This window comes from Convolutriloba macropyga, chromosome 14 (genome assembly GCF_964194025.1).
Source record: "Convolutriloba macropyga chromosome 14, txConMacr16.3, whole genome shotgun sequence".
Taxonomy (NCBI): domain Eukaryota; kingdom Metazoa; phylum Xenacoelomorpha; order Acoela; family Convolutidae; genus Convolutriloba; species Convolutriloba macropyga.
The window spans coordinates 194,212-217,305 of NC_134481.1; the positions used below are offsets into that span (position 1 = coordinate 194,212).

General features: G+C 35.7%; 1 protein-coding gene across 1 annotated transcript in view; it reads left to right on the top strand.

Moving 5' to 3' along the window:
• LOC142353363 (uncharacterized) overlaps nt 1-23,094 on the top strand; it is a 62,310-nt gene that overhangs the window by 30,388 nt on the left and 8,828 nt on the right. The window contains exons 2-6 of the mRNA XM_075405596.1: nt 6,284-6,347; nt 8,794-8,873; nt 9,374-9,478; nt 22,052-22,217; nt 22,644-22,898. Of these exons, the coding sequence (XP_075261711.1) occupies nt 8,817-8,873; nt 9,374-9,478; nt 22,052-22,217; nt 22,644-22,898 (583 nt within the window). The 5' untranslated portion in view covers nt 6,284-6,347; nt 8,794-8,816. The remainder of the gene's footprint in view (nt 1-6,283; nt 6,348-8,793; nt 8,874-9,373; nt 9,479-22,051; nt 22,218-22,643; nt 22,899-23,094) is intronic.

Consider the following 23,094-nt stretch of genomic DNA (forward strand, 5'->3'; position numbering starts at 1 on the left):
AAAAAGATCTCGTTAACTATGAAACGCAAAAATTAACTGCCGGACATCAAAAGGAAGCTACTGATCTCATGGAACAAGATATTGGTTTTTTCAAAACTCAATTTGCGAAGTAATTGATAACTTAATTGAGAGAAGGTTGAGGTGAAAAAGCAACAATCGTGTTGGTCTTCCACTGAAAACTTACCAATAAAAATTGATACCCCGAGATTCCAAGCATTTAGTTATATCTGATAGTACTTTTCGTAAATTATAACAGCTTGAAGTTTCGCATCAGACTGCACTCCAATGATTTTCATCTGCAACAATAGGAGATATTTCTATGGTTGATTGCTTTTCCCCCTGCAGTCAACATCGGAACATTAATTGTAAATAACAGTCATAATTCAATGGACAAAGTTGTTTCTGGAAACAAGGCAGCAATTCAATTCAAAGAAGCAATCGACAAAAGTATGCTAAATTTCAAACCTCATCGTGTTGCTGTATGCAAAATTGGTCCTGTAAAAGATGATTGCTATGGAAGAAAAACATACAACGAGTAAATAAATAAATTCAATGACCATCTGGAAATGATAAGACCGGAGCTTGATGGCACTATCCTTGTTCACAGATTGAGGTTTTGGAAAATGCGCTGTCAAGCAATAATATTTGTTTTGTTGGAGTTCATCCAAATAATGGCGGTGCGAAAAATACCGCAACATAAAATAACACATAACGTTCCATCATCACAAACTACAATTCAACCGCGGAAATTACAAAGAAATTAGAACTTGCTCGAGTTGCATAACTTTTTTGACATTATGTTTTTACCATTTATTTTTACTTAACTGAAGTCAATATGAAACCTGACAATTTAGAAAATGTGCTGATTTATTTCTACAGAAAGCTGATTTTTTTAATGCGGCCGTCCGTAAGGTTTCACCTTTTAATTAACAAAAAGATTATTGCTTCTTTGTGGTGACACAGAAAAAGACCTGGACCTTGCGATGCTTCAAAATTTCTACTTTTTAATGCTCGCAGCATACAATATAAATATCAACATATATAAAATTGCTTCAACAGCTAGAATCGGAAACCTTTTTATTGTAACTGAAACCTGGATGAGCGATAAACAAAGCTTATTTATAAGCCTCAGCGCTTAGCACATGTTTATGTATAAAAATTGTTTCATCAAAAAAGGGCAGCTAAGGGTGGTGTGTAGGATTTTGGGTTCCTAAGAAAACCACAAAAGAAGTTTAATTAGCTGATCAGAGATTTTTATAACAGTTGTGGGTGGACCTAGGCATTCCCTTAGCAGAAATATGGCCCATGAACGTCTCCCATTGTCATATCAAAGCCTGGGTGACTTTTTTGAAAAATTAAGTGAAGAAGTTTCTAATGCGTGCTAAACAACATATAAAATTTGCTTTTTTGGTGATTATATATCCTTTATATGTTGAGCATGGATGGGCGAAAAAAGGCTTTGCAGTTTTGTGGAGCGTCTGGGACTTGGATTACCGTTATCCAACATTGATATTCCTTAACCCATATGCAATAATGAAAGAATTTTTTAGATCCCCGTTTTTTGACTAATGAGCAATCCACTTGTTGGAAAATTTGTTCATCTTCTCATGATATTAATCATAATATTAATTCCTTTCAGAGAAAATTTTTCTTTATTAGAAAATGAACGAAACTATCTTATTAGGCGAGGTACAAAAAATTTAGTCGACCAAAAAATTTAATAGAGATCTGGCTATTGCAGATTGGAGAACAGTTTATTAACGAATAAAGTGCAATGAAATCTTTGTAGAGTTTAGCAAAAAACCCTCATCACACAAATATTGAAAAGAAAGATATTTCAGTTTTAACTATTAACGGCCCAATTTCAGTACCAACAACTTTTGCAAAAATTTTAGAAAGAGCTTCACTGGATCATTTAGTAGAATATCTTGGATTTTATGCGCTATTGAGCAGAAAACATTTCAGCTTCCAATGCAGAAGTTTGCCTCTGATTCTGTGTTTTACTTTATTGAAAAAATAATAGGACATATGAAAGATAACCACGACACAGGTGCTGTGTTTTTGGATCTTGCTAAAGCTTCCATTTCAATCTCACATGAGATCCTTCCCAAGAAAGCTTAACATTTCAATCTCTCTCAATTATCAATTTTATTTCATAAAATTTTTTTTCGCAAATCCAAAACAATGCGTAACATTGGGTATTGCCTTGTCAGATAAAATAACTTTTAATTATCGTGATCCACAAGAAACTGTGTTAGGAACTCATATTCTTCTTTTATATGTCAACAATTTTTCTGAAAAACTGGAAGGTGAAAAAGATAATGTTCAGTTTGCGTATGGCACTAGTAATATATACAAACTTGAAATTGATGAAAACGTTCCATTCAAAATTGAAAAAAATGTTAGAATAAAAACACAAATACTCGACAGAGAATCATTTCATATTAAATGCCGATAAAACAGAGACGTTATTTTTTACAAATCATACTAATTTGGAACCGGAATTTACTTTTAAAGGTTAAGCTATCAAATTGGCTCATGTTTGTTGTTAATTGGAGTACAAATTTATTCAAATCTTACCTTTGAAAATACATGAACTCAGTTTTAAGAAAAACGTTTTTCCTTCTTTGTATGTTATGAGAAATCAATTTCCTTTAAAAGTAAGAGTGGATGATTCCAAGTCAATTGTACTCTCTTATCGTTCTTTCAGTGAAATATTTTTACTACTTTTACAGCAAAAAACATAAACCGGATAAATAGGCAATGTAACTGAAGTATATAAGTTTGTTATTTTGGACAAAAACTCGACGACTCCACTGATCTTCTCATTATGGATCTTAACCAGCCAGCCGAATTGTTTATCTCAAAGGTAAGCTTAATGAAGCTACAAACATTTATATGACACTGGGAAACATCCGAAATTTTGAAAAAGTTTACTAGTCGCCAAAAATCTAGACAGAACAAGAGAACAAATCGAAGTGTCGTAAAAAAAACAACAAAAACGAAGTGATATAACAAAGCTTTGAGCTTGAAAAGCGTTCAAAACTAGGACAAGTTGCCCTCTTCAATCAAAACTTTTAAAAGTTAAACTTGCTTTAATATGTTTTAAACAAGTTGTTGCTCGTTTAGCACTAGAAATTACACGTTAATAGACAAATAGGTGCCTTCAAACCCCATTTTTACCTATGAAAATGAACAGCTAGAGTTTTAAGGTTATTATATTAAAAACAACGCTGCTACTGTATGTAGCATTAATGCTGCTACTGTATGTAGCATTAAAACCAGATGTATTGTATCTTTTTTTGCCCTGTTTTCTTTGGTAATAATTTTAATTACTATTAATTGGACTATCTCAAGGCCCAATAAAAAACATTATAGACCGAAGTAGCTGTTTTTGCTTTATGGAAACCATCCTTTAGATTTTTTATATATGTCATAGCAACTCGTTCTCTCCAACTAATGTATATTTGCCGCAATTGTAACTTTTTTAAGAGAATAAGAATTAATTTTTTTGCGACATAAATAATGCAAGATGAATGAAAATCATACTGGATGGTAATGGTGAGAATAAGTTCAATTATTATACAAAATTTGGATAAAAAATTTCAGCTGTATAGCAAAGAATCCCCGAAGAACGATTGGCCACAAACCGTCTTAAAAACCCTAAAAGCGAAACTCATACAATGATAATACTGACTCCTAATAATGAATTTAAAACCAGTTTACGACAATTAAGGAATTTATTTAAACACCATGTTTAAGAGGCTCGTAAACAACGCTATAGAAAAAGGTTGTGCCTACCCACAAATCAAGCACAAAAAATTATTTTTGTCAATCAAGTTTTAGCACAGCAATACTTTTCAATAAAAGACATCGGTGTTAGAACTTTTAAAAAGGGTTTTTGTTTATGTAGGAAAAATTTAAGTAACACATATGTTACTGATGAGAAAGGCGAGTCAATTCTACCGTTTATCGAAAAGGCTGTAACCTTATTTTCCGTTAACACTGATGAAAACTTCAGAACATAATTTTTTAAGAACACAGTGGCTCTGCTGCTTATGATAGGATTGTTAAACAACGTTCAAAAAATCACGCCGGTCGTCAGTCCTCATTTGGTTGAATTGAGAAATTAGAACCCTCAAAAAATGTTTCCTATGTTTTGTGTTGAGCCTGCGAAGTTTTGTTCTGAACAAAATCTCGAACAGAATCTCGAAGACTAACGAACGAACAGCTTGTTATCACCACAAAGAAAAAATTGTTGGAAAAAATCTCGAACACTAGAATTATTGTTTTTTTTGAAAAAAAAACTTCTTTTTCAAGTAAAATTCAGTTTCCAGCAAGAACATACATGCGCAAGCGCTAGTTGTTCAATTTTGGAAACGATAGCTTCCAAAAGTAATATATTCGTAAAATAGTTTCGCCTTCTTCATTATATTTCAAAAATCTTTTTACAAAACTGATCATTCAATTCGTCTGAAAAACCAGAATGAAGTGAGCTTCTAGGCAAAATGAATAAACGGATTGGTTCTTCCCTGTCAAATAGAAAACAATTTGAAGTCAATGGATGTGTCCTCAAAGATAAACGTCGCGTCATTTGCTCTTTTGCTTGTTTATCATTGATTCGCCTCAATTTTCTCAAAATTGTCAAAAAATAACACTTTTCTCAGGTGCCACTTTAATTTTAATTTTTTTCCAGTAGAAATTTACAAATTGACGAAACCTCATTAATGTTTTGAAAAATCAAATGTCGGGTTTAGAAGCAAATCTCTGATTGAAGGTAAAAATATTAAAAGATATGGGATTTGGCAGAAAAGTAAAAAGCAAAAACGTCGCTGCTAGATGAAGTACTGGAAGAAGTTGTTTCATTAACCTATTTTTTCATTATCAATGGCAAACGTCTCGATTTCGATCTCCATAAAAATTGTTTCCAGAAAAAAGCCAACAATCACGGAATGTTGTTTCGAATTAAATTGTCTTCTCGGAAGCATTTTTATTTCAAATATATGTTAACTATGCTAAATAAAATATATCGAAAACTAACCTTTCCGCATCAAAAGTAAACTGAATTATATTTTCGTCCAGAAAAAGACAATTTACTACAAAAGTCTACTGTTTTCAAGAGCAAAAGGAGACCATCTATTTTAAGTTGTCAACCTATAAATTGTGCTAGCAGTTTTTGATTTAAATCTTTACGATCATATAATGGAGAACCTGGATCCAATTTCATATATTCCCCCTTCAACTTTATTCAAGTTTCCAGTGACAGGTCAATCACGCAGTCATTCCTGTCAATTATTTGGCCAAAAAAATATTTTGACACAATCCGTAGCTAAAAAGGAAATGCTTTTAAATGAAACTGATGTAAGAACATTTGATTTGGATCAAAAAAGTTTTTTTAAAATGCTTTAGTATAAGTTGCACGTTAGGGGGAAATTTTCTGTCAACTATTTGAAAACTCGGTTGACTTGTTTGGTTTCCATGGTGGTGGTTTAATCTAGTGTTCGGCATTAAATGTTTGTATCTTCTGCCTTCAGAATTAAAAACTGATCTAATCTCTGTAATTTTCCATAATCTGAAACAAAGTTTGAATACTGGAGATCCAAAAATTTTGTTTCGTCAAAAAATCATGCTCGGTGTAGCATTTATAGAAGTCATATCTATAGAAGTCATATCTATAGAAGTGAAAGAATTAGGAATCTTGCAAGGCATACTTAATATTTCTCCGATACTCAAAGGATTGAAAACCATATTTAAAGAACTTGGTAACCTAAAAACCTTTTTCCACTTTTGATTTTTAGCATTCTTTTCAATATTGCTTTTTTATATATCATTTAGAATTCGAAAACCTGTCATATCGACTCCAAAATCGGATCTTTTCCGTTTTGCCCCCCATCTTAGTGTGCTTATATTTTTACGCCCCCCTCTCAAGGCGCACGTGCTATCTTTTTTACATAGGAACTATAACTTGGGAGCGTAAAAAACACTGGGGGCCGAAACAGAATAGATCCCATAATGCATTAGAACACAAAAATGCATTTGTTTTACGTTAAGATTGATTTCATGCTAATTTTTTGGAAAAGTTATGTAAATTTGTAGAAATACTTCACAGTTCTTACAAATTCTGGTTTCATTTGCACAGATGGCCACCGATTTTGACAAAAATTTCAGGCGTTTCTTAAATTTTGACGTTGCTAAGCTTTTTTAATAGTTTTGTTGGATTGAGTTCTATAATTGTTTCCATTATTTATACAATCCTATCATATATATTCTTTTGTTGTTTTAGAGTGATGACTTCGGAGACGAAAACGGCAAATCATTCAGCTGGTTTCAGGACTATAAAAGACATAGTTAGACTCCTTTCAATTTAGAACATCCCTTCTATACCCGTTTTAACTGCCATTTTTTTCAAAAAAATTTAAGATAAACAAGATTATAGTACCTTTGCAAGATCATTGCCATCACCTCTTGGAAAAATTGCTATCTAAAGTGATTCGACATCCAGTCTCTTTTCAGACCTAGTTGATGCTTAGTTTTCTCTTAATCTGATGTTTTTCTTCACAATGAGCACTCTAATTTGATTCATAAAGGTAAGCACGCTTGCTTTAGAAGTGTTATTATCAGTGCCCAAGATGAGGTCCGCGACCCAACACAGGTATAAGTCTGACTGACTTGGGTTGCTGAAAGGAGGTTCAATGGTGTGAAAAAGACTTGGGCCGCGCCTTCCATCAGGCCATTACCACAATTCGGTATGTTTCGTCTGACCAACACCCACATTTAGGTCTGTTTGGTCTGGCCAATAGCCACATTTAGGTATGTTTGGTCTTGCTAATACCCATATTTTGGTCTCTTTGGTCTGGCCAATAGCCATATTCAAGGCCTGGAGGTCGAGCCAAGAGAAGGGTTGTTCCTCCGCAAAATGTTCAAATTTGTGCTGCCTCAAATGTTTTCCGGAATAACAGGCCATCATTGGTAACCAACATCTACTTCTATTTGGTTAGACTACTTCATCAGCTTAGTTCCTGAACTTTGCATTGGCCCTCAAATAGACGGCTCTTTGTTTTTCAATAAAAATTATAGTTATAAAGATCTCATATTATTTGTTGTTCAAAAATGCAACGGATATATTATAAATTTTATTCGATGCTTCTACACGTTTAGGTGAGTCTGGCTAGTGGTCTGGCCTAGGGTCTGTTCCATGTGGCCAATGGTCGCGAAAACGGTCTAGCCTAGGTTCTGTTCTGTCTGGTCAATGGTCTGGACAACGGGTCTGCTCCCTCTGGCAAATGATATGGACAACAGTCTGGTCTACGGTCGTGGCAAAGTCTTTTCAGTCTGGTCAGTGGTGGCCAAATCTGTTTGGTCTGTGACCAAAGTCTGATCAGTCTGGCCAAAACGTATTTTTGGGTATGGTCCATCTGGAACCACACTGTCCTAACCGCAACCTAAGTCATCTGGCCAATACCTGTCCTAGGTCATGGACCCCATCATGGGTGGTAGTCAAGAAAACCAATCGATAAATGAGACAGCCAATTTTTCAAAATGGGTCAATTTTGCTTGAAATGTGTGGCTTCAGGTTATTTAATTCATTATTGGCGAGTGGTTGAGTGCGTTTTTCTCGATTTCAACGGCCCATATTTTGAATCTGTCTTTTGAGGACAAATCACTGTTTTGTCCGCTGACTAAATTAATTCTGTCAAAATAGATTATTGTAAGCTTGTAGATAAAAAATATGTGAATTTGAGGAAACATAATCGTTAGCATAATCGTTTCCTGCTCTCCTATTCACATTTGCCTACTCTAGAGTGAAAGCAATTTTGACACAATTTTGAAACAAACACAATTTTGAAACAAATCCCGTCTCAGTTCAGTTTTGTATTATCAGGGGGTAGCCTAGTAAATCATTCTGTCGAAGGACGTTTGATTCAACAAAATTTTTTCTCAGGTCTTTTTAAAATGTCTCCTGCTGATGCAGGGGCTCTTATTTTGCTCAACTCAAATTTCAACTTATAATCAAAGTTATTTTGATCCAAAAACAACAAATTGACTCCAAAGCAGGTTGAAAATGAGCTGATCTTCCAAAAGAAATTGTTTTAGTATCACTTTTAGTGACTTCATTGACATCACAAACCTAAAACCGCATTGTATTTAGTATATATACTCCGCATGATCGCTGTTTTCCGCACACATATATTAAGATCAGGAAAATCAGCGAGTGCGAAAAAGGCGGACACGCTCCAACGCTGGTATTTACGTCGATTGTTTTTGTATTCTAAGTGTGCTAGAAATGGTGACACATCTATTGATTTTATTCCATCGAACTCGTTCCCGACTCTAATCTAGTCCTTTGGTTTGGGGGGATTAGTCGCAATGATTGCTTCGTCACTAATTTCAGCAAATGTGGTTTTCAAAACGTAAAGGAAATTTCCATTTTTATTAAAGAAGTCGCACAAAATTGACTTCCTCGTCAAACTTTTTTGTTTTTCATCGCAGGGCATAATTTTTTACGCAACCGAAAATTTTGGGTAAATCTGATATTTTTTGAGCAGATACGATGTGTAAATAAGCTTTGCTCTCAGTAAAAGCAATTTCACAATAAAAACAGCTTTTGAAGAAATTTCTGATGTTTCCCGATAAAAACCAACCCCCCAGCTTAGTGTAACACATATAACGATATAACGTATCGTATAATCACACCATAATGGGGGCTATGGTTTTGTGCAGATTGGTTTTTATGGGAAATACCCTAAATTTCCATAGCCAATGGAGATATTAAAGTCTCGCTCGTTGTTTAAGCCAGAAACTCCTCTGGACGTCGGATGTGTGTGCGCAAGCTGACATTTAAAGGCTGGATCATTGCCGGTTGCTACCCCTGGGTTTGTTCAACTTATTTGGCATATTTCCCGTTTGTACCCCTTGCTTACTGGGGTCATACTATTTGCACCCACAGGAATATTTGCTGTATTTTTACACAGTAGTGTACCCTTACAGGCCGAAAGTCCATACGTCCAGATTTTCGTGCGTTTAAATGGTTCGTTTTGAAATGCTCAATCTCAAAATAGAAGATGGCTTAGACTTTTGTATCTTCAAATCTAAACTGATCACACTTCCGAAAGCTTCAAAAAACCCTCTAATAACTCTCAGTTGCAACAGAACCTGTTTTTGATCAGAAAAAGGTGCGCTCTAAACCCTCTGTGATCTGAATTGTGACTATTGAAAAGACTTTCAATCGTTCCAAAAGAGATGGAGATAAAGTAATTTCAAGGTCTGCAAATTCCCACATCACAAAGCCATGCACAAATTTACACAATCTGAAAGTTGTGGTTTGGAAAAATATCATTTCCACTTTCTTCTACTTTTTCTTACTTTTCTTCAGAGTTCGATGGAATTGGAGCCTTTCAAGTACGACAGCTTGATCATGAACACAACATATGACAAATTTCTTCTATGGAAAGGAGCTGACAGCTACCAGTCACTAAGGGTTAAAATATTTCTTTCTATTGAAAACATTGTTTTATGAATATAATTGTTGATATTTTTCAAAGTATATTCCTACCCCCGACCCGAGGCGTCCACCAGTCTTCCACCATTATTAGACGGGAATAAAGGTGTAAAGTCAATTCAACTCTTAACTGGCAAGTCTTAAGAGTGTAATTTTAAGAAAGTAACACCTTTTTGTATAATCTTTACACTCTTTAGCTCACTCTTAATACACTTTTAAAAATAAACTATAATTACACTCTTTTGTCCACATTTTTTACACTGTTTTCCCTGGATGAAGCCTCCTGCGAGATGTCTCAGTTCGTTCAAAGCCAAAAATTATGTATGATATCCACTGAGTTTGTGAAAAATATTAAAAAAGCCGGTTGGGCTGCATTATTTAAAAAATACTCAGGAGACACGAAAAGAAAAAAATCAACAATTTTTTGCCAAAACATGTTTTCCATATTTTTTTTACAATTTTTCCATTGTTTCCTTCTATAAGCGGATTTTGAAATAAGGCATAGCAAAATCCAACAAATCGTCAATGCACAACTACCAACAATATCTAAATCTTTAAAAATTGATCAATACTGTAATTTGTTAAGTTGATCCGAAAATCTGAGCGAACAATGGAAGATATATGAAATAGGTGTTAAAATTTAGTATGTTAAGGTTCAAAAACCAATGGATTCTTACAAAGATAGCAAAAATCGCTGACAAGACATAACGTAAATACAATTTAAAAAAAATTAATCTAAAATCCGATTGCAAGAGCTTTATATGGTAGAAAACACGTCAAATGTTGCAAAAATTTTCTTTGTTCTAGAATGCTGCTATCAATAATTCAAAAACAAAAAACTTCAAATGGTTTATGAACTTCACCTAGCTTCTATTCAAAAGCATATAGAATTTTTTACTTAGATAACAGAATTTGCCTAAAAAAATAACGACAAAACAAAGTAATTAAAAAACTATTCCAAAAAATGGGTTGAAAAAACTTTATTGTGGTTGGAAATAATGAAAGATTGGCTCTTCCAATTGGGGTTAGATGATGTAAAAGTGGGAAGAGAGTAACTTGTTGAGAGACGGTGAACTGCTGTAAGAGTGGGTAGTGCTGGTGAATTGCTGTATTTCCCGGGGGTATAATCATATAAGAGCCGAGTTGTGATGGAAGGATTATTTAACGCAACGTCTAGCTCAAAACACTTACATCTTTGTTTTATCTTCAATGGAGTGCCATGACTGTAAAATGTTGTAAAAGTAAGGGCGGAAAAGATTTAAACCATATTTTTACATTCTTGGCTGTCAAAGAAAGGATAAATAACTTAAGAGTCTGGGAGTAATTTCTCTATTATTCCCAAAGTCTTCTATCATTTTAGCTCTCTGGACAGAAAAATAAAGATTAAAGAGTAGGAGGTTAATTTGTCTTCTACTTCTAACTCTTACATCATTTTACCCCTCTGCAAATTGTCGCGCAAAAACATGAAAAAGTTTTGAGCTGCGATTTCCTAAGAAATCCGCCCCTTGCACCACTACATACATTTTTACGGGCGGAAAATTTGATCACGGAGTGATCTCATTCGTTGAAGCGAAAAGCGAATAAGAACTGGCAGAATCCTCGGCCGTATGCTTACTTGATGACAAGTTTTCATGACACTATCTAAAAATTAATGTTTAGTGAAGCTTGAAACAGCGAATCTGCGAATTGTTATTTGAAAGAAAACAATGAACCCTGCACGAAAACGCAGATGCAGATAAAGCTTCTTACAATGTTAACAAAAATTGCAAAATTTAATCTGAAATCCAATTGCAAAGCTTTACATGGTGGAAAACACGTCAAGTGTTGCAAAAATTTTCTTCGTTTTAGAATGCTGCTATCAAAATTTCAAAAACAAAAACTTCGATTGGTTTAAGAATTTCACCTAGTTTCTATTCAAAAGCCTATAAAGTTTTACTAAGATAACAAAATTTGTCAACAAGAAATAACGACAAACCTAAGTAGTTTTAAAACTACTTCAAAAAATGGATTGAAAAAATTTTATCGTGGTTGGATATAATGAAATATTTTGGGCGTCCAATTGGGGTTAGATGGTGTAAAATTGGCAAGAGGGTAAATTGTGGAGAGACGTTGAACTGCTATAAGAGTGGGCAGTTGCCAGGGTGTACTGCAGGTGAAAGGCTGTATTTGCCCGAGGTATAGTTATGTAAGAGCCGGGTTGCGATGGAAGGATTTTTTAACGCAAGATCTATCTCAAAACGCATTTATCTTTGTTTTATTTTTAATGGAGTGCCTTGGCTGTAAAATAATCTAAAGGTGAAGGCGTAAAAGATTTAACCAGTGCTCCTAATTTTTTTTGGCTGTCAACGAAAGGATAAATGACGTAGGAGTGTGGGAGTAATTTTTTTATTATTCCCTAAATCTTCCATCACTTTAGCTCTCTTCACAGACAAACAAAGATGTAACAGTGGGGAGTTAACTTGTCTTCTACTTCTACTTCTAGCTCTTACATCATTTTATACCCCCTGCCCATTGCCGCGCAAAAACATAAAATTTTTGAGCTGCAGTGCAGTTTCCTAAAAAATCCTCCCATGTTAGCGCCATATACTATTTTGCCTGCCAAAAATTTGATCACGGGATTAACCTCATTGGTTGAAGCGAAATGCGAATCAGAAGTGGCAGAACTAAGGTCTGGATGCTTATATGATGACAAGTTTTCATGACACTATCTAAAAATTAAGGTTTAGTCAAGCATGAAACAGCGAATGTGCGAATTTTTATTTGAAAGAAAACAATCAATCGTGCACGAGTGCACGAAAACGCATATACAGATTCTTACAAGGAATACTAAAATTGCTGACAAGACATAACGTAAATACTATTTGTTTTTTTTCAAAAAAATAATCTGAAATCCGATTGCAAGAGCTTTAACTGGCGGAAAACACATCAAGTGTTGCAAAAATTTTCTTCGTTCTAGAAAGCTGATATCAATAATTCAAAAACAAAAAACTTCAAATGGTTTAAGAATTTCACCTAGTTTCTATTCAAAAGCATATAAATTTTTACTAAGATAACAAAAATTTCCTAGAAGAAACAACAACAGATCTGAGTGGTTAAAAATCTATTCCAAAATATTTGATCAAAAAAGCTTTATTGTGGTTGGAAATAATGAAAGATTTGGGCTTCTAATTGCGATTAGAGATGTAAAAGTGGGAGGAGGGTAACTTATTGAGAGACGGTGAACTGCTGTATGAGTGGGTAGTTGCCAGGGTGTGCTGCAGGTGTAATGCTGTATTCGCTCGGGGGTATAATAATGTAAGAGCCGGGTTGCGATGGAAGGATTATTTAACGCAAGATCTAGCCCAAACAAAATGCATTCATCTTTTATATTTTCAATGGAGTGCCATGGCTGTAAAATGTTGTAAAAGTGAGGGCGTAAAAGATTTAACCCGCACTCTTACGTTTTTGGCTGTCAGAGAAAAGATAAATGACGTAAGATTCTGGGAGTAATTTCTCTCTTATTCCCAAAGTCTTCTGTCATTTTAGCTCTCTTGACAGAAATACAAAGATTAAAGAGTAGAGGGTTAATTTGTCTTCTATTTCTAACTATTACATCATTTTACCCTCCTCTGCCTATTGCCGCACAAAAACATGAAAATGTTTTTAGCTGCAATTTCCTAAAAAAATCCTCCCAATTGCAGCGCCATATACATTTTACGGGCGAAAAAATTCGTCACAGGAGTAACCTCATTCGTTGGAGCGAAGTGCGAATAAGAAGTGGCGGAATTCATGTCCGTATGCTTAGTTGATGACAAGTTTTCATGACATTATCTAAAAATTAAGGCTAATTGAAGCATGAAACAGCGAATCTGCGAATTGTTATTTGAAAGAAAACAATCAATCGTGCACAAAAACGCAGATAAAACAAATTACAGAAAAATTCCTTTTCTTTTGCATAATATTTGATTGTTCTCTTTCAAATAACAAATCGCAGGCTTGCTGTTTCTCAACTCACTAAACCTTGATTTTCGGAAAGTGCCATGAAAGCTGGTGTTATCAACTAAGCATTTGAACTAGAATTCTGACCCCTCGTATTCACAGACAGACAAAGATGTAAGAGTGGGGGTTAATTTGTCTTCTACCTCTACTTCTAACTCTTACATCATTTTACCCCCTCTGCCCAAAAACATAAATAATTTTTGAGCTGCAGTGCAGTTTCCTAAAAAATCCGCACTTGTTAGCGCCATCTACGTTTTTACGGGCGAAAAATTTGATCACGGGAGTAACCTCATTGGTTGAAGCGAAATGCAAATAAGAAGTGGCAGAATTCTCGTCCGTATGCTTATTTGATCACCACTTTTCATGACACTATATAAAAATTAAGGTTTAGTGAAGCATGATACAGCGAATCTGCGAACTGTTATTTGAAAGAAAACAATCAATCGTGCACAAAAACGCAGATAAAATATATTAAAAAAATTTTCTGTCCTCTTGCATAATATTTGTTCTCTTTCAAAAAACAAATTGCAGGCTTGCTGTTTCATAATTCACTAAACCTTGATTTTCAGAAAGTGCCATGAAAGCAGGTGTCATCAACTAAGCATTTGAACTGGAATTCTGACCCCTCGTGTTCACAATTCACTGGTTACAGTTCATCGAAAGACGTTACCCCCCGGATGGAAATTTTCCACCCAGAAAAATTACTCCCAGACTCCACATCATTTTTCTCTTCTTTGACAGACAAAAAATATAAGAGGTAAATGTTTTAAGTTCTCACTTTTACATCATTTAACCCCCCATGGCAGTACATTGCAGACAAAAAAAGATGTAAGCGTTTTGAGCTGGTATTTGCTAAAAAAACTCCCTCCAATACAATCCCGCTCTTAAATGATTATACAACCTTGGCAACTCCACCCTTACGGCAATTCACCCCCTCTCAACAAGTTAGGCTCCCACTCTTGCGTCTTTTTACCTTAATTGGAAGCCCTAATTTATCATTGTTTTAGCCCCCTTACACTCACACTGGCAATTTTGAACTCACAAACTCTGTACCCTCAAGCGGTTACTAGTAGCCTCCAGACCACAAAATATTTCCCAATTCTCGGCGGTCTATATAAATTAATAATATTTGTTGCAGTTATTACCTCCAAACAATTTACTCTTACATAATTTTACTCCCGCTTGGCAACCCAATTCCTACAAAATTTACACCTCTGAACAGATTACTCCGTCACTCTTACACTATTTTAAACCACATGGCCGCCCAAAATTTACACAATTTTAACCTCTCTGAATAAATTCCCCCTAAATTTATATCGTTTTACCCACTTTGTGAGCCCAATTCTTAGGTTGCAGGGTGATCGCTAAAAAGTTCCTCACATTGCAGCCCATTGACCCCCACCTACATAGAGTTTTTTTGCAACGGGTTAATTCATCAGCTGTCCTCCCATTGCAGCCCATTACAGCCCACTCTCGCATAGAAATTCTGGTTATGGGGTGTATTTCCTCAAAGTTCTTCCCATTGCAGCCCATTGCCGCCCACTCTTTCATCGAAGTGTTGGTCAGGGGTATAATTTCTCAAAATCCCACCCATTGCAGTCCATTGAAGCCCACTCTTAAGTAGCTGTTTTGATCAAGGGCTTAATTACGCAAACGTCCTCACAATGCAGCTCCACTCTTACGTCATTTTACCCTAAGAGCCAACTTCCCCTCAATTTTACATCAATATACCTCACAAACTATTTACCCCCCCCCCCCCCCCTCTGACAACAAAATGGGAGTATCAGATGGGAGACATTCAACCCTGTTCATTCTTTTCCAACAAGTGAAGCGAGGTTTTAAGATATACATTTTGGAAGCCTACCCAGACCTAGCTGCAAGCCATTATCATTACAGTGCACGCCTAATTACAAATTCAATCTGGTTTTGCCACTAGACAAGACTAATTTCAAGTCTTACAAGTCTCACAAGTCTTGGTCAAGTTTTAGATTCTCAACACTTGCAAGTTGATTCTCACGTCAAGACCAACTTTTTGAAAAGAATTTGTAACTGGTCAAAGTCTCGAGGTAAATGTTTAGACAAGTATACAGTGTCCTTGAAAACCGATACTAAATTACACTAGAGGATCCTCTGAGGCTTTACTTTCAGGTGTTTATGCGGCATTTTTGTTTCAACCTTTTTTCAGCCACAGTTTTTAGATCGCTGAAATGTTGACAACACAACCGAAACAATTTTTAATTAAAGTGGCACTATTAGAGTAACTCAGCTTACCTGCAATCAGTTTTTTCACTAAAATGGTTGATCTCATCTGAAGCCTTCATTGGCCAGAGTATGTAACCTAATATCGACAGAAGGGATTCAAAACGAAAAACGAAATCCAGCATTATTTACAATATCTAAATGTCAACTAGCCAGGGAAACCTATTGTCCCACAAGTAGTATATTATAAATGTTCTACATATTTCAAATATTTATTGGTAACGTTTGCTCACCTGCTAAAGACAAAGAAAGCGTTACAACGCGCAGTTTGTTCCAGAGGTTTCAAATCTGTCCGGTTCTTACATTTCTGCAGTTGACACTAAATTGCAGATTTTTGTTCTAATACTTGATTCTCAATTAGTCCAAATGACTGATTGTTCAGCTTTGCTGTTCAACAAAATTTTTCGATTTGAAAACGAAATAATCAGAAGTTAAACAAATCAAAATTTGCTTGAGTTGTTGTTAATAACTCATTTTTTATATAACTCATAGTTTAGGAATTCCCGCTCAATCAAATTGTAGCATTATAACTTGGCTAGAGTTTGGTCCAGCTTTAATCGGCTACATTTAGCATCTGATAAAAACGAAATCTCACATAATACAATCTAAAAACAATAAAATTTTTGCAAAAGCAAAGCTGGCAAATGTCTATTGGTTTTAATTTCAAATTATATTACGCTTCGTCAGTTTCATTGAAAGCAAATGATTTCATGTTTTGCGAAAAGAGCCTCTTACGTAGGAACTCTGTTCTTTCGAGAAAAAGTTTGAAACATCCAAATTGAATCCCTTTTCAACAATCCAGAGTTAACTTGTTCTGTACATGCAATAAGACGATTTACACAACAAGACACGATGAGAAATTTACCGCTCAAAAATTGTACATCAGAACTCATCTCATCTAGCTCCTGTGTGCTTCTCTTCCCGTAGTTCTTCATGTCAAAGCTACATCTCCAATTTGGAAAGGTGACAGAATGTGAACAATTTTTAATTCTTGACAGCATCAAACTGAAACTGCTTTCTTTGACTTAATTTGACACTTTTGGTACAACAATTGGTCAAATAGAGGAAAAAAATTTTTCATGAGAAACCACGCTAAATCTTTTCAAGATCCTGGTAAGATCTCGTAAATGCTGCTGTGGGCTCCAAAAAGAAATGTTTTTTTTTTAAAGTTTTGACTGTGATCCAGGGCAATCGAACCAAAAATTTGTCTTTTTGAGTGATTTTGGGATGTAATTGAAGTATTTGTAGGAAAAAAAGTAAAAATTGGATAACCATGAAAGTTCCTGCCAAGATCCTGTAAACTCTCGTGTTGTTCTTGAAGAATCCAAGATCTTGCGTGGACTTGGAAATGGTATCGTTGAAATCCAAGATCTTGCGTGGACTTGGCGTGGATGTCGTGGGTTCGAGCTCTGGGTAGTTGTCCAATTATCCCGGTAGCGGTTTCACATTTATAGGGAGTTTGCTTAGTATACAGAACTGTAGTCAAATATTATGTGTCACTGGCAGGTTTTCGCCGACTCTGACGTGTCTTTGAACAAATTTATTCAAGTGCCACAAAGGTTGCAATTTTGCTTTGCTTATAATGAGGTTTTTGAGTTTCACATTTACTCCATGCATTATAATCACTTAATGATAGTAATTTACTGAAAAAGTACGGTGACAAAATTGAAACAATCAAATTTACTCCGATAGAAAGTAGAATTGAATATTGTTTCTCATGATAATCTAACTTCACGGTTAGATTTGGACTTGAGCAGATTTGTTTCCTCTAGAAGCTTGGTTTTAATAACTTAAGCCCCGTTCTCATTCGCGAAAACACATTTATGACGGTAAAGCAGGAGTGAGCTTCTCTATTGGGCTCCTTTATAATCCATTGACCGTTAGAATCTCGATGTTTGAATGACAACGTCAGAGTCATCGATGGTGACTGGCCCCGGTAAAAATATCCTCACTTGTAGGTGTTTTCCATCAACCAAACCTTATTGCCTTCCTTAAGGTTCTCGTTCGCTGCAGACAGACTTTTTTTTACCGATTATTCAAGTCTGCCAAAACCTTTTGCAATATAACTCCCGAATAAGACTTCCATCAAAAAAATGCCTAATACTAGAAAACATCTCTTGCTTAATCTCTTGCCTAACACTAGAAAACATTGCCTTTCTGAAACTTCGAACCAATTATTCCCATATTCCATACTGAGTTGCTGCGGGTTAGTTAAATTGCATCTGACTGCTCGTTGAATTAGATGTTCTGATATTTATCTGTTTTCCAACAAATGACAGATTTTTGTACTTGTTTTGACTCTTGTGCTTGTTAAAAATAGCTTGATTGCGTTTGGACAACTATCTAAGTCCAGCCTGGGTACCACTTCTATATGCACCGCTCTCGAAGATAGACAAAAAAAGATAACGCTATTGCTTTTTGTTTACTCGCACAGTCTTCCCCGTAACAGGACCAAAGTAGACAACTCCAGCATTTGTAATTCTTTTGATTCATCTAACCGTTCTTCCGGTATTTTGGCCTTTAATGGACTAATTGTTTGTTATCAGGATTTTTTCAGTAATGGACAAGTTCCTGATTGATCTCAGGGCATTCCGTATGCCTTGGGTTCAAGTTTTGTGCTGTAAAGTGTTTCTTGCATGCCCAATGCCTTCGTCTTGATTGTTTTTGTGCCAGTTTTGCAAGAAGAACCCAACTGCATGTTTTGTCTAATGTATCAAAAATAGAACTTTTGCACTATTGAACGCTTTTTCTCAAACTGTTTTTTGCCTATTCTGTCTTTGGCACCAAAAAATCCTTCTTTATCAAGGAAGGGAAAGAACTGTATGATTTTGTTGATCTTTGTTTTTTCTTTTCCATCTGTGAGAGACTCAATCTCTCCACCAAACTGTTCCTGCTTCGTTAATTTGAAAGTCTTTGCTTTTGCTTCTTGAATTTCATCAATGCTCATTTCAGGTTTTGCTGACTTCGATGTTAACTAATTTTAAAGCTAAAAATCTAAGAGGGAACTATATAGAAGTGAAAAGTATACCGATCTCTTTGCAAATTAAACTTTAACTGTTCAGTTTTTGAACTTTTTTGTTGCTTTACAACCAATCCTTATCATTGACAACCAGAAAAAGGGTTTTTGGTAGATACCCCGCTTGATGTAAATAACTCACAAGGAGACAACGAAATATTTTTTTTTCGAGTTTCTTGTTCTAATTTATTTCTGTCGGCTAATAGTTGAAAACAAACATTTTCATTGAGTTGAACCGTATTTAATCAGACTAACGAAAAAGTACTGTTCCGTTAAAAAATTATAGGAAAGAAATAAGAAAACAAAATTTATGCTAATCAACGCATAAGTAATCCAATTCTGGTAACAGGAATGCCCTTGTATTTAATAGCCTGTCAAAGCTTCTGAAATGTTTCAACTGAATAACAGCTACTTTTCAATCAGCATGTCTCATACAGGCTGGTGGGGACTCTTATCCTCATCTGAGAAAAAAAAGATCGGTTCACTTGCTCTGGCCAGTCACTTTTAAGTCGGTTCAGTGAGGCCGGTCAGTTTGCCACACAGTTCCATTTAGTTCTTCAATGCTCATTGCTCTGGTGCCAGTGTCCGCTGGTTAGTTGATACCGTTTACAACTCAACCTTTTGAAGCCTTAGTTGCATCCAGTATTTCAGCCCCTAATTTGGCCACAAACAATTATTGTTCATGATGGGATTTCTCTATCCACTAAACTGTAGTACTCTCGTAGACTCTGACCAAAATTTACCCATCTGCAACTTCGTTTTGATTTTGTTTTTCGGACTGCCATGAATTTCGCTTACAAGTCCTAAACGCGGTGCTGAAATACTTCTCAATGGTTCGATTCGGCATTTTTCACTAACGAATCGTATTTCAACTTAATATTTCTTTTGGATGAGAATTTATAAAGGCCACTGCGCACATTGTGTCTTCATATGCGTCATTATACACAAAATTTCCATTTTTTTCGTTGCTGTATTGAAATGTCTTCTATCGATTCTTGTTTCAGTTACAGTTTTATTTTTTTCTGTGCGGTTTACTTGAGGTAGTTAATCAACTCCCTGTAACACCGCTGAGCTTGTATGCAGATTAACTCATTGCCATTACTCTTTGAGCACGTTCACAATGAAAACTGTTACTGAGAAATAGATCTGACCCTTGTTGTTGTGATATTTAACTTCAATTGCCTTGTGGAGAATCTAAAGCTGTGCATTAATGATCACATGAGGTCTTCAAATTTTCTCACCATATTGTTCCGAGCAGCAAAAAATATATTTGCAGATTACCCCACATCAGATGTTGTTGATTTTGTCCTGCCTCTCTGTTTAGCTTTTGATGTATAATTTAGATAGATCATATTCTCTGAGTATTCATCCTTTCGAGAGGGTCTCCATGGACTTTTCGAGGGCAATTCGAAATTTTTCAACATCAAATATTATGTTATTGCAACCTGAATATCCGCTGGCGTATCGTAAACCCGCAGTATGAGAAGTGTCTCACTCTTTAAAGCTTGATGATCGATCGCTTGAGCTTCGTTATTGTGGAAAATGGCTAGACATCTTCAGTTGAGCGAGCAGTTGATCGATCTGGCATTAGAAGGTTGTCAATTCTACAGACCCAATGTGAGACGTCTCTCGTTATAGGTGCCGGTTAAAACGTGACTTTTTCCGAGCACTGGTTAATTGAGTGCGAACATAATCTTTTTTATGCTGTCCTGTTCAAGTTGCGCTATAGGTCATTTTTATATTCCAGATGTTGATATATTTTTATGAGTTCCTTTATTTGCAGTTCTATCTTGATTTCTTCGTTCTTCACGCCGTTGCGTTGCTCAGAACGATTTGGAAACAACATCCGTATATTCACTACTTTCTGTTGCTCGATGTTGTATCATAAGAGCAACTGAGTCGTCTGCTGGCTAGTTGTTGTTACCTTCGTTTTTAATAACTGCTCGAATTGCATTGCTTTGTTCTGATTTTATTTCTGGCTACATGCCTTTTCTTGTATATGCAAGCCAACAAATGTCAAAACCTGCTTTGTACTACCTCAATTGTTTCAGATGTTCTTCAACAAGTTTTGCTGGACAGGATACATGTTTGTTTCAATTTGCAGTTGCTTTGAATACTTCTTTAATTGAAAATGAACAATTTTCTGGTATTGAGGCTTTACTTTGGTATTGATCTGCATCTTCAGTTTTTCGGTAGACAGTTTTTTCAGTGTTAACCTGTTCCGTAAAATACTGAAATTTCTTGTGTTCTTGGATTCATGCGGGCTGATACTATAGTGGCGCTCTACAGATTCTGCTGGTTAAACTTGAATTACCTCGACACTTTTCCTTTTTGATTTGCATATTTCTTTTAAGCAGGAGTTTCCCTTCAAGTGATTTTTTGAATTGCACTTTCCATTTCGCCCCATGTCAGGCTGACATTCAGAAGTGCTTTCATTGACTTAGTTTCATCTCACTTCATATTTCTCTCGTTACCCTAGTCGAGACCTGGTATTATTAAAAGACCGTCCTCGACAGATTTAAGGTACGACAAGACTGTCCTCGACAGATATTGGGTATGAAAAGAATTTGTCTGGACCCAATGTGATGTCCTAGATTTTTGTTGGAACTAAAACACACGTTCTGGAATTTGGTTCGACAATAAATGTGTGCTGGAAATTGGCTGGACAATAAATCATGTCCTGGAATTAAGCTCGCGACCATTATAATGACTTGTTTTCAATTTCCTTTATAGTTAAGGACATGCAGCGCAATTGGTTAAGCTTTGGTTAAGATTGGAGAAGGTCACGAGGTCAAACCCAGATGTTTTCGGAACTTTTTAGTTTGCCTCATTTTTGCATATGAAAAGAGTTTGCCTGGAATTATGGACAAAATTAGCCTCGAATTTAACTAGGGTCCTCGACCGTGTAATTTAATTCAATATTTACCCCCCCCCCCCCCCTTGGAGTTAATAGGTCTTTTCATAAGTTTGAGGTCTCGACTAGGGTAATTAGGTGACTAAGAGTATTATCTATATTCTATCAAGAAAATAAACAAAATGAACATTAGGCACCACAAAAAAACGCTTAATCATACTCTTGCATTTGATCGTTTGCCCGATAACAATTACAGATACAATAGAACTAAGCTCATGATTATGATTATGACTTACTTAGCAAAAACTAAATTATATAACTTTCAACATGCGCCCAATGCTCTTTTAAATCTGCTATGACTGTAGCTTTTGGGATCATATTGCGTTTTTCTGTCTCAAGCAGAAAAATTACGATAATCTCAAAGCAATAATTTTTTTAAGTGCAGACTTTCATCCAGATCAAAATCTTGTGCGAATATGAAGTGAAGAGTCTGAGTGACGACGAATTGAGATGTGTGAGCAACAATGCAACTGGCAACTATCATCTGTGGGGATCTAGTGTGTACTACAAGAAGAGTGACTTCATTTCAAGCAATTTTCGGGAACGAATGTGTAAGCTGAAACACAATCATGTGATTCGCTAATCATAATTCCCATAAGGAGACACAAATTTTGGTGCATTGTTTCCCGGAAATTCAATATCTACCAATACTATTCCCAACGGTACAATTACCTATTATAACATTTCCCCCTTTTTGTAAGTTTCTTAGACTTTCCGCTTTCCTCAGAACCCCATCGGATATCCCATTGTGATAAATTCTGTGAAAACCCAACGGCACTCTTACCCATTCCACAAACTTCCATTTGTTTTTGTCCACCCTGAAATCCCATCGGGGTGCTCCTTTTTCCGACAGAAGTTGCTTTATCTTCTTATACTTGTTGCAAATCTACACATTTTACCACTTGAATTTCCCGTCAGAATTGAAAGAAAAAAATGAGAGCATGCCAAGATTTTCGGGAAGTAATTGAGTTTTTCAGGCGTCTGTTATCGTTCCGACTGCTTCGCTAACACAGAAGGCCATCGAGCAATCATCAACTCAAAAGAAGAGGAAATCTTCATTTTGGAACAGATTGAAGACATTTTCTTGGAAATTGGCCTCTCAGGTTACACTAGTTTGGAAAATGATGATCTGTCTTGGGATAACAATGCCAACGGGATTCCAACCGAACAATTGAAATGGTATTATGGGAAGCCGAGATCCAGCCAGCCGAATTGCTTAGCTGCAGATTCTTGTAAGTTTCCAGGTCAAGGTTTTTTTAAAAAAAAATCTAAGAACAGAGGTGACAAAATTTATATTTCACCGCAACTTTCATCATTAAATGAGGTGAAAAACAGTGAATTTTCGTCAATTTTTTTGGTACCAATCCCTTCTTAATTCAACTGTGCCATCAGTAACCTTCTTGAAGCATTTTTTTGAGTTAAAATCAA